This window comes from Ceratotherium simum, chromosome 13 (genome assembly GCF_057802395.1).
Source record: "Ceratotherium simum simum isolate JZ-2026a chromosome 13, ASM5780239v1, whole genome shotgun sequence".
Classification (NCBI taxonomy): Eukaryota; Metazoa; Chordata; class Mammalia; order Perissodactyla; family Rhinocerotidae; genus Ceratotherium; species Ceratotherium simum.
The window spans coordinates 27,855,025-27,867,950 of NC_141912.1; the positions used below are offsets into that span (position 1 = coordinate 27,855,025).

The 12,926-nt window shown below is 38.6% G+C and overlaps 1 protein-coding gene across 1 annotated transcript; it reads right to left on the minus strand.

Annotated features, from left to right (window-relative positions):
- Positions 1–5,026: 5,026 nt before the first annotated feature.
- Positions 5,027–9,891, minus strand: LOC147915562 (zinc finger and SCAN domain-containing protein 23-like). The gene is given in 5 exon segments (XM_087438202.1): positions 5,027–5,225; positions 5,228–6,037; positions 7,626–7,773; positions 8,035–8,486; positions 9,506–9,891. Coding segments are annotated over 4 exon segments (1,398 nt in total). The 5' UTR covers positions 8,434–8,486; positions 9,506–9,891; the 3' UTR covers positions 5,027–5,184.
- Positions 9,892–12,926: the final 3,035 nt, after the last annotated feature.

Sequence of the window (12,926 nt, forward strand, 5' to 3'; positions counted from 1 at the left end):
GATCATTTGTTTCTGATTGTATTCAATTTCAAGGTTTGCTTTCCTTTCATCCCTTTTCATTTCCTTTCTGAACATGCAAAACACTTACTTCAAAATCAAAATTATATAAAAAAGGTATATTCACAGTTTCGCTTCCGTCTCTAGTCCCTTTACCTCATATATACTCATGCCCCATTTTCATTAGTTTTTAATTTATCCTGTCCTTCCTCCCTCTCTCCTTCCCTCCTCTCTTCCCTTCTCTACTTTCTTTCTTTTGCAAAAATAAGCATTTACCCCCCCTTACCTCTATAAATTTTCATATTATATATACTCTTTTTCACCTTGCTGTATCATTTAACAGAATAACCTGGAAATTATTCTAAATCTGTCCAGAGAAATATCGCTTTTTCTTTTCTTTTTACAGAGGCATAGTACTTCATTGTGTGGATGAACCATAATTTTTTTTCAACCTGTATCTTCCGAATGGGTATTTGGATTGTTTCCAATATTTTGCTTTAACAAATACTGCTGCAATGAACAGTGAAGAGAGAGAAGAGAGGAGGGAGAAAGAGAGGTGTCTTTGTAAGGGTTGCATCATTTTGCACTTTCAACAGCAGTGTGTGAAAGTGCCTGTTTTCACACAGCCTCCCCAGCTGTATGTTTTCAGGCTTTTGAATTTTGCCAATATAATAGGCCATTAGGTATTTCTTAAGGAATCACAAACTTGATGCCGAAATCTCTGGTAAAAATGGATTCGCAGTGCCAAATGTTGGCCAGTATTATGGAGCAATGGGAATTTTCATACACTGTTGATGAGAGTGTAAATTGGTAACACTGCTTTTGGGAAACTCTGGTCCATCTACCAAAGTTGAACATATGCATATTGTGTGACCTAGGAGTTTCACTTCTAGTTATATAGCCATCAGAAATATATATATGTTTGCATCTAAAGACATGTCGTAGCAGCATTTTTTGGTGATAGCTTTAAACTGGAAAAAACCCACATATCCATTAACAGTAGGATGGATACAAAAATTGAAGCTTATTCATACAACGGAAAACTAGGCAACAATGAAAATGAAAGAACTACGGCTACAAACCACAGTGATAAATTTCACAAACATAATAGTGAATGAAAGAAGCTAGACACCAAAAGATACACACTGCATGATTCCATTTATGTAAAGTTCAAACAGGGAAAACTAATATCTGTTGTTAGAAGTCAAAACAGGAAGAAAGGAATAGTTTGGGAGGAGCACAAGTGGGGTCTTCTGGGGACCTGGTAATGTTATACTTCTTGACTTTGGTGGTGGTGATGTAGGTAGTTTCACTTTGTGAATTTCATTTAGCTGTACACCTATGATTTGTGTACTCATTTATATATGTATATTATATTTCAATAAAAAGATTTTTTAAAATTCAGACCATTTTACAGTTGAAGAAACCAAGGTTCAGAGCATTGAAGTGTGTTGCGTAGGTCAGCAGAACCAGGACTCAAACCCAGGTTTCCTGATCAGCCAGCTCCCTTGGCTCTGAGTGATCAGTTCACTAGGGATCCTCACATATGGGTCTTAAAGGGGCCATTTCTTTGGTTGTAAGTTTAACACAGTGTCCATTAGACAAAAATGCAGTTGTTAGTGATGCTTAAATATATATGTATGATAATCCTCTTACTCAGCTATTATACCTTATGTGACATGTATCTCAAATAGAGATAGAGGTGGCTCTCTCTATATATATTTTAAAGGCTAAAGTGACCTAAAATTATTATACAAACCATACAGTGATAACTATGATATATAGAAATATGGAGTGTATTTTTTTTAAATAAGGGTGTTTGATAAAAGTAGAACAGAGCAGAAAAATTCTAAATACACTTAATAAAAATTATGTAAAATTAGCTATCTCTTTATGTCTATCAATCTCTCTAAATAGACAATGTAAAGAAATGAAAATAATTCTTAAATTAGGAAAGTAGGATTCTAGAAGAATTTTTTTTAATCCTTCGATAACCATTTAAAAATGGATTTAAACTATTTTTTTCACAAGGCTTTTTAATATTCTTATTACTGAAGGAAGGTTGGTGAGTTTAAGGATCCTCCAACTCACGAGTCTCATCGATTCTCATTCCCCACTTTCCTCTTTTCCTTCTCTTGCTCTATTCCTCCCCTCTTAACATCCACTAGAACACCACTGTATCTCCTGGTTCTAATTTTGTTCCTTGCACCCTTTTATCATTCATTCATTCATTCATTCATCTGTTTATTGATCTTTCAGCATACATTTATTAAGAGTTGGTACCTGCACTTTAGAACTCAAAATGCCATGCCTTTATTTGGGGCTATTGTTTGGTTACTAAATAAGTATTTTCTCCTTTTTATTAGACAACAGAACTCCAATTTTTATCTATGTGCACTGGCACCTGGTATAAAGATTACATTTCTCAGCTACTCTCGCAGCTGAGTGTGGTCATTATGTGACTGAATTTTTGCTAATTAGGTATTAGAAGAAATGTGTGTATTCTGAGATGGCTCCATGAAAGATGCTGACTTATCTGGAAGTCCCGTTTTTGCCCTTCCTGCTGACTGGAATGCAGAATTGATGGCTTGTGCTTCAGCAGCCATGGGAAAAAAAGTGGCATGTGGAGGATGGTGACAAGGTGAAAGGGACCCAGATCCCTGATGATTCCATGAAGTAAAAGCAACAACCCTAAACTATCTACCTTTAGACTTCTTTTACATGAGAGGAATACATCTTGTGTATTTTTCAGATCTTTGTCACCAGCACCTGATCATAAATTCTGATATAGGGTGTTTGTACCTTGACTCCCTATATTGGGTTTTCTTCTCCTTTTTTTTCTTAAATGTGATCTCATCATCTCTGATTGAACCCACTATCTCTGCTCCTCCCCCCGAATACTGATATTTAAGAAACACAAGTTTGGAGGGAGAGCAGATAATTAGAAGGAAATGATGTCTATGTTGATAGAAGTAATGTAAATAGAAAAAAAAGGGAAGTGAGATTCCCAAGAGATAAAAGAAAAAAGAGAATAGAAGGGAGAAAAAGTGCAGAAAAAAGGTAAGAAAGAACAGGCAAGAATGGCATTGCATTAGGTGATTCACCAAACATTCAGTAAATTATAATGTCCAAAATACCACAATGTCGTCCCAGAGTCTTAAGTGTCCATAGCTTGATTACCCTTCAGGGTTGTCATGTTTGGAGGTTTAAGCTCTCCCTTAGAAACCTGGGGGGAATTCGAGGTCTGTCCACTTATAAGTACACTGGCTCACATATCAAAATGATATCTCTATTATTAACAGATAGTAATATATCAGACTCCACAGAAATGACATCCAATACCTTCGTTGTCATTCTGAATGAAAAAAATCAACTTTTATGTAGGAGGCATGCCAAGGGAGAGTATTTCTCTGGTTTACCTAGTCTACCCATCCTAAGATATACTCTTGTCCACTAATGGCTTTCCCTGCTTTGAGCCCTGCTACCTATCTTCTAATCCAGTGACATTTCTAGGATATCTTTTGATTTGAATCACTCTCCACCCTCTTCAGGTCCAAACCATTTTATTTTTACCCTCCAGATCCAACCCATTTTATTTTTCTCTGCACTAACATAAAATAAAGGTACCTAAACAAGGAGCACTTCCTCCTAGGACCATCCTACCTGGATATGTAGTGCACAGTTGCATCAGGAATTTATAGAGTACCATTGGAAAGGAGTTTCCTCTGACTCCCATTGCAGTCTGGTGTCTGCTGGATCAGCATCACAGCCTTTTTCTTAGGTAAGGTGACCAATGCCTCTTTGAGCACCAGTTTTTTCCCAGTATTCCAGAAAGAGATTGTCCTTCTCTTCCCCAAGGAGCAATATTTTAGAAGGTAAACCCAATTGTTACAAAGTTAACTGAAAGCACACAGGAAAACCTTCCAGAGCTTTTAAGGGTAGGTACCCAACAGGGTCAGTGGTATTTTTTTTTTTTTTTTGGTGAGGAAGATTAGCCCTATGCTAACATCCATTGCCAATCCTCCTCTTTTTGCTGAGGAAGATTGGCCCTGGGCTAACACCCGTGCCCATCTTCCTCTACTTTATATGCGGGACACCTGCCATAGCATGGCTTGATTAGTGGTGTGTAGGTCCGTGCCCAGGATCCGAACCTGCAAACCCTGGGCTGCCGAAGTGGAGTACGTGAACTTAACCACTACACCACAGGGCTGGCCCCCCCAAGCCTATTTTTAAGTGACACATTAGCAATACTGGTACGCAACCTCTAGGAGGTTCAGCACTCAGAAAGCTTGTTTATTTTAAATGGGGTTACAGTAAAACATACATAAAATTTAGTTGGGGAAACAACAAAGATAAAGTGGGCACTCAGGGTGTGAAGGGGGAAGAATGGAAGACAAAGACATGGAAGCTTGAGTGTACCTGGGGTGCCTGGGGAAAGTGAGACCTGTATAATAGGAGCATGGAGCTCCTGTAGGACAGTAAAGGAAAATAACACTGGAAATATTGGACACATTTGTGGAGCAGGCTCTTGAATGTCAGGCTAAGGAATTAAATATAAAGGCTTGATGGCATTCACAAAAATCATTTAACTGTGGAGCTGGAAGGGACCTTCGAGAGATTACATATTCTAATCCCATAGTTCACAGATGGAGAATCTAAGGCCTAGAATGTGTGGGCAACTTGACTAAGGTCACTTGCCACGCAGTGGTGTAGTGAATACTAGAACCTAGTTCTCTTTACTCATCTCATGTCAACTCCCTTTTAAAGCAACATAATAATAAGTTACTAAGGTGTTGATCACCACACATATATAAAGCAAAGGAAGAAAAAGTGAGGAAGAAAAGCAATGCCTAAACCTTTAACTCTTCACTTAAGATATGTTATGGTACTTTCAACTCTGGGTTGTGGGTATGCATTTTTTTCTAAATTTGATTTAATTGTGAATAGGATGAGACCAGCCATTCTGAAGCTTTACATTTTTAATTAGCCAGGCCTGAAGCCTAGAAATAGAAAATCTGACTTAGCTTACTCTGAAAAAGGAAGAATCTAGTCTGTGGGTACTTTGATGTCAGAGGAAATTGAGATGTTGACAGATATTGAGAGTGCTCACGTGGCTTCTCTGAATTCTGCAAGGAATAAATGCTGCTTAACATTTTTACTATAATACTTAAAGCAATGTGATTTTGATTAGTTGTGTTTTTTTTTATGTTGAAAGAGACCTGACCTCTGAAAGATCTTCTGCACTTACTACACATATAGAGTTTTTCTTTGCTGTGGATTCTCTGGTGTTCAGTGAGATGTGAGCTCAGACGGAAGGCCTTCCCACACTCATCACATTCATAGGGCTTCTCCCCAGTGTGAATTCTGTGATGTCTAGTAAGGTCAGAACTTCCACTGAAGGCTTTTCCGCATTCATCACATTCGTAGGGTTTTTCTCCTGTGTGAATTCGCTGATGTTTAGTGAGGTTGGAATTGTCCCTGAAAGCCTTCCCACAATCACTGCACTGGTAACATTTTATTAAAGTGTGATATCTCTGATGCTGAGCAAATCCTGTGCTGTTACTGAAGGTTTTACCACATTCACAGCACTCAAAAGGTTCCTCCCCAGTGTGATTTCTCTGATGTTTAATAAGGACTGAGCCTCGACTAAAACTTTTACCACACTGATTACACTGATACGGTTTCTCACCAGTGTGAATTATGAGGTGTTTAAACAGGGTTGTGTTTTGACTGAAGGCTCTCCCACACTCTTTACACTGAAAGGGTTTTTCCCCTGTGTGGATTCTCTGATGTCCAATAAGACTGAGGCTGTGCATGAAGCTCTTCCCACACTGATCACATCTGTGTTCTTTTCCTTCCTCTGAATTTCCTTGATGCCTTCCCAACCTGTCCTTGCATTCACGAAGGTCTCCAAAATGAGTACCCCGGAAAATGGTGCTGCATCTGCAGATTCTGTTGAGTATCATCTTCTGTGATGCCATTCCTTTGGATACTTTCTGGTTTGGACCCAACTTCCCAGTCTCAGGCTTGGTCTCACTTTCTAAAATAAGAAATGGATCATTCAAATGTCACTTTCTTTTTAAACTTTTTATTATGGAAAATTTTAAACATATGTAAAAGTAAACAGAATAGAAATGTCACCTTTTTGAACTGATGAAATACTAAACTCCTAAGGGATCATTTACCTCTTTTTCAGTCATGCTCTCCCAATGATCAATAAATATCTTTTCAGCTCAAGTAAGGAAGGAAAATGCTAGAAAGGAAAGGTAAAATAGACATATACCAGGAATAAATAACCTATGTAATACCTACTGAGATTGGGAACAATCTTTACCACCAAAAAGGGCACAAATCGTTAAAGCCTTAGAAAAAGTCTAAGTGTATAAAAAGTACTTTAAATTGCATTCAAATTCAATTGTAGCAGAAAGGCAAAAGTGTATTTAATGTATTGCTCGGAAAGAAAACTCTTTGTCTTAATCTTCCCCCAAACAGCACATTGCTTGCAGATTTGGTCTAAACCAAGAATTCCTTTACATAAACTACGGTCAATAATCCTTTACAAACACAATAAAAAATACATTTTTAGTGAAATCTAACCTGAAGGAGATAAGTTAAATGTCCCATCAAGATAATTAAAATGAAGATTCCAGTGGTTGCCAGAGGCAGGGAGTAGGGGGTGGGTGAAATGGGTGAAGGGGGTCAAAAGCTACAAACTTCCAGTTATAAAATAAGTCGTCACAGGGATGTAATGTACAGCATGGTGACTATAGTTAACAACACTGTATTGTACATTTGAAAGTTGATAAAAGAATAGATCTTAAAAGTTCTCATTACAAGAAAAAAAAAATTGTAACTATATGTGGTAATGGATGTTAACTAGACTTATTGTGGTGATTTCTCAACATATACAAATATCAAATCATTATGTTGTACACCTGAAACTAATATAATGTTATGTCAATTATATCTCAATGAAAAAAATGGAGATTCCACCTGAACTCACAGGAAATACTGGAAAAGGACTGATTTCTTCGCTTTCCTAGTCACTTTATTGCTATTTTCTGGAGACAGATTCTGAAGGGGATCAGGATGTAAAAAGGGGGATGCTTTGTAAATCGAAAGCACATTTGACACGCAGAGAATGTGGAAAGGAAAAGGTGTACCCATCCTAGCCTGGAGTGACAAGTAGGGGAAGGTAGTGACATGAAAAGAGAAAATAATTCAATGTGGAAGAACATAGGAGCAATGTAGTCAAAGTGAAAGGTTTAAACAGTGACTTTATCATTGATGGCTAGAGAAAACTTAAAGGTAGGACAAAGAAGACATTTAAGAGGTCATTGTAAAAGAGAGGTGATATAAAAAGCAACAGAATGATGTGATAATTTAATAATTTAATGAAAAGCAAAGATGTGTATAGGAAAACAAATAGAATAGAAATCTTTAGCTTAAAAGGCCACGAATAAAGGTTGCACTTTGTAAAGAGAGAGTAGATAAGCCAGGGAGGATTTTAGGGGCAAGTCTGAGTTAGAAACACTAATGATTATGCTGTAAAGGATGGCTTTGATTGGCCAAGCAGGAGCCCCCTACCCTAACCCACCTTTCCAGAGATGACTCCTCTTCCTTCTCACCTCTCTCTTGTAGGGAATGGGGTTCCAGAGAGTCATGCTTGAGCAGGGTCTCCCTGTGCTGGAGCTGATACCTTGATGACTGTTGTGCAGCTCCGAGAGAGATCACTTCCTTCCAGAGTACTTCCTGTCCACCTGCGTGGGATGTGCCCTGGAGACAATTAGGGACCATTGGGCTTGAGAGGAAACTGCTGTGAGAACTACAGCTAAAACCTCAAACATCTCCCATGGAGATAGGACAGGCAAAAAGGACTCAATGGGATTAAGAGAGATAAGACACAAAAAGGAACTGACAGAAGCAATGAAGCCTGATAGCGATAAAAGCTCAGTAATGTTGCTCTCACTGCTTTCCTACTGACCTAACCATTAAATGCTGTACTATGCCATCACAGAACATGCCTCCTCTTCCCACCTGAAATCCTGGATCATCAAGTTCTCTCTCCAAATCCTCCAGCAAAGACACAGCCTCATCTCCATTCAATGGATGATGCTCCTGCACCCAAGACTGGAGCTCCTCGGGCAGGATGGACAGGAACTGCTCCAACACCAGCAGCTCCAGGATCTGCTCCTTGGTATGATTCTCTGGTCTCAACCACTTATGGCAAAGTTCCCAGAGTTGGCTTAAAGCTTCCCTGGGTCCAGGTGTCTCCTGGTAGCAGAACCATCTAAAGTGTTGGCGAAAGACCTCCTGGCTGGACTGGCTGTTCTGCTGCAAGTCAATTTCTTGTACAAAAAAGTTATCTTCCTCCACCTTTACTCTCAACGGTCCCTCCTGTTCTTCTCCATTCTGGATGATAAGACCTGTAGCCATTTTCTCTCAGGAGAGGGGTCTCTGCAGATGGGTCGATACTCCAGGGAGACTCCCTTTGACAAAATATAGAAAGTATTAAGATGAAAAATTACCATCAGTTAATAAAAAATCTACATGTACTATTAAAGGCTGCCTATACCACTTTAAGCACAACAGAAAAGGTTTTTGAAATTTTGCTAACAGTGATGTAGATGATTTGAGGATCTGACGTTCTTGGTAATGGAAATTTATATGACTATTTTAGAAATGAAAAGAGTAATTTTTTTCCTACCAATCTTTCCTGTGCTCACTCTACTCCAATTAAACCCTTTTCTATTTTAGACATGTCAAATGCGTTCTATCTGAGGGCCTTCACACCTTCTTAGAATGCTCTTACCCAGATATTAGCATGGGATGTTCCCTCATTTTATTAAAGTAAGCTCAAACATCATTTCCTCAAAGAGACATTTCTAGCCCATGCTATATAAAATAGTTCTTCTATTGCTATCCACCCTCTTACCCTACTATATTTTTCTTTGTAACACTCATCACCGCCTGACAATATGTTTACTTGCTTTTTGTTTCTTACTCTCACAATACTATAAATGCCATAGGAGAAGGGGCTTTATCTATTCTGTACACCGCACTATTCCCAGTACCAAGAGAGTGCCTGGTACATAGTAAGTCAAGAACTACCTGTTGAGAAAACGAATGACTAACAAAAGGCATTAACTGTAAGACCTTCTCAAAACTTGTTCAGGAACTGTTTGCTTTATACTGTGTGATAAATAAACAAACATGATTTGAGAAATAAGGCAGCAAAAACATTAAATAGAACAGGTCCAGAATCCCTTTTCCACAATTTTGAAATCCTCCAAAGCTCTGAAAACCAAGGGTATTTTCATAAGTCATCTGATGGCAATATTCAAAGTGACATAAATTCATTTTGTAGCAAAGCTTGGCTTGAAATGACATGAAGCTATTTATGGTTTTAGAGTGATTATTCATATTTTGTTAAAGAAATATTAATGTTTGAGTATGAGGCTGCCCCAGACTCCTGGGATGTTATTCATTCAATATACCATATACGTACCATAAAGTTTTTAAAAAATCCTTCAAAATCTGATTTTGAAAACACTTCTGACCCCAAGGATTGGAGTAAAGTTCCGTTTTCTGTGTCAAGGACCCACCAGATTCCAAAAAAGCCACCCCTCTTACACTCAGGAGTCCTCTGCTTCTATGAAATTTCTGGAGAAGAGGAGCCTGATTCAGTCGCCGAGGCGGACGCGGTGGGGGTCACAACCCGGGGTCGGATCCAGGCACAAAGCCCAGTCTCCCTCGTCAGGGGTCACTCCAGACCACCTCACGGCACCCAGGATTGGAAAGGGGGTGGGGTGGTTTCTCACACTCGGTCCAGAGTCGGCCTGGTGCGACCCCAAGCCGCGGCTGGACGACTCCCGCCGCCACCGGGCCCCGGATGCGATCCCAGGCCCCACTCACCCGGAAGCCCAGAAAACCCCATCTCCTGGGACCAGCCGACATCTCGGAAGTGTCGCCACGCCCCTCTAGGAATATTCATCTCTATGGTTTGTGCTGCCCAGCCGGCGTCCTACTTGCTACACGTTTCCAAGGTTGATGCATATTTCCCGAGAATTCCGCAGCCGAACAACTCCCTCCCGAGTCATCACCTGGTTAGTCCAGGAATGACCGCTCGGTCTGGAGATACTGATTTTGTTTTCTCCTCCCCTCACCCCGGTTTTATCTCCCTCTCTTCACCTCCGCCATCCAAAAATCAGCAGCTTCCCATTCCCCCGACGTATGTCATTCTCCCAGTATGCATTCTTCCATATTTTTCTCTCTGCTCGCATAATCATATACAGACACACACATGTATATGTAAATATAGAAAGACAATGTGGTGCTTAACAGCTTGGTTTCTGAGCCTGACTTTGGAAATCTTGTAAGCTTTGTGCTATGGATCAAGTTATTTAATCTCTCTCTGCCTCATTTTCCTTAGCTGTAAGATGAGAATAATAACATAGACATCAGAAAGTTATTGTGAGTATTGAATGATTAACATGTAAAGAGCCTCTGGAGCACAGTAAGTACCACACAAATGTTTGCTAATTATATACATACATAGGTTTTTTTGTAGTGCTTAATTAAGGTTCGGTGGGCCGGGGTTTGTTTCCCTGTCAGGGAACCACACCACCCCCCTGCCGGTTGTCATACTGTGGTGGCTGCATGTTGCTGTGATGCTGAACGCTATGCCACAGGTATTTCAAATACCAGCAGAGTCACCCATGGTGGACAGGTTTCAGCGGAGCTTCCAGACTAAGACTAGGAAGAAGGGCCACCCACTTCTGAAGAAAAATCGGCCGTGAAGACCCTATGGATAGCAGCCGAGCCATCGCGTGATATAGCGCTGGAGGGTGAGAGGATGGCTCCAAGAGGAGGCAGTGTTCAGCTCTGCTGTACACAGAGTTGCTAGGAGTTGGAATCCACTCCATGCTACTAACAACAACAAAATAAGTTCTTTGGTGGGAAGGGGGAATAATTTTATGTTTTATAAAAATAAGACTATATACATTACCTTATAATATATATATAACATATATTCTTGCATATTTTATTTATACCATTAGGATCCTACTAGAAATCCTTACAAGTCATCTGGAATAATTGTTAAGTATTATTTTTAATGGTCCCATGGTGTTTATTTTAATAGCTAATTTACAGGCATACCACAATGTGTTTCTAGTTTTTTGTTAATATGAACAAATCTGCAATATATATTCTTATACATGATCTCTTCTGCACAGATGATTTTGTTTCTAGGGGATAGGTTCTCACAGGTAGGATTGCTGGGAGGAAGAATATTTGTATTTTTGATTTAAAAAAATGCTGTTAGATTGCTTTCCAAAAGGCTGTAACCACCTCACATTTCAAAGAGCAGCAGGTGTTACAGCTTTTCAAAATTTTTGGCTGAAATTTAGTGGTTTCTCATTTTAATTTTATTCTCTGATGTGTTGCAAATTCATATGTCCAGATTTTTTTTCTGAAAGCCATGATTGTTTATCCTTCTATACTTAGATATCTCAAAGGCACTTCAAACAAAACATGTCTAAAGACAGACTCATGGTCTCTTCCCCCAAACCTTATCCTCTTCCAATGTACCTTTTGTCCACTTGTCCAAATCAGAAACCTAGGCATCTTTCATCTTTGCCCTCATATAAAACCCACCAAAGTCCTATCAAATTTATCTTCAAAATATTTCTTGGATGCATCCATTTCTCTTTTATTCTCTGCCTCCATCTCATAAGCTGCCATCATATCTCTCCTAGACTATTTCAACAATCTCCTAACTGTCCCCCCACAACCACTCTTGTCTTCCTCCAATTAATTCTCCACAACACAGTCAGTCATCTTTCAAAAACATTATTTAAGTTTCTTTTGGACTTTCCTACATCCTTAAATCCTTGAGTGTCATAGTCCTTACTAATCCAAATCAAAATCTCAACAAGTTTTCTTGAGAAAATTGACAAGCATGACATTTCACACCTAAATGCTCAGCATGCCTCTAATAATAGTAATAATATCCCAGATAACTGTAATATCATTGTCATGACTGTAAAAAAATCCAGTAATTCCCTAACATCTAATAATTAGTTAATATTGAAATTTCCCCAAATATTTTTATAGCTAAATGAGTATTGGCTATAAACTAATGTCTTTGGTTTGAATCAATCAATCTATCTATCTATCTATCTATCTATCTATCTATCATCTATTTCAAACTAGGATTTAATCAAGTTTTATGCTTTGTATTTGGTTATGTCTCCTTAGTCTCTTCTCATATAGAACAGTTCTCTACTGTTTTTTTCATGATATTGAGCTTTTGAAGAAGCCAGACCAGTTTCATCATGGAATATCTCATATTCTGGTTTTGAAGATCCTTTTCTCATGTGCATTTAACTTGTTCCTCTAGTCCATAATTCTTATATGCTGGAAATGTGGTCTAGAGAAGTAATTGGATTTAGTTGTCTTTGCCATTCTTTTAGTGGTTACCTTGGAGATTACAACATGGATTTTTGACTTATTGAAGTTCAATGTGACTTGGTACTTACACTGCCTTCCTGGACAATGCAAGACTTTACCTCCTGGTTTACATGTTATTGTTTTCCTGTATTTTATATTTTATAACTCCTCAAAACATTATTTTAAACTTTCTATATTTTAAACTCCTCAAGACATTATTATTCAATATTCATTTAGTTTTACACCAATATTTATCATTTTAATTCCTTTCTGCATCTCCCAACTTCGATCTTGAATCAATTTCCTTCTTCCTGAAAATCACCCTTTAGTATTCCTCTAATCTGTTAGTGATAAATTATCTCAGTTTTTGTTTATCTGAAAAAGTTGTTATTTCACTTTAATTCTTGAAGAATATTTTCACCTTCATTTTTGAAAGGTATTTTCTAGGTTGGAAGTTAGTCGTTTTCTTCTTTTAG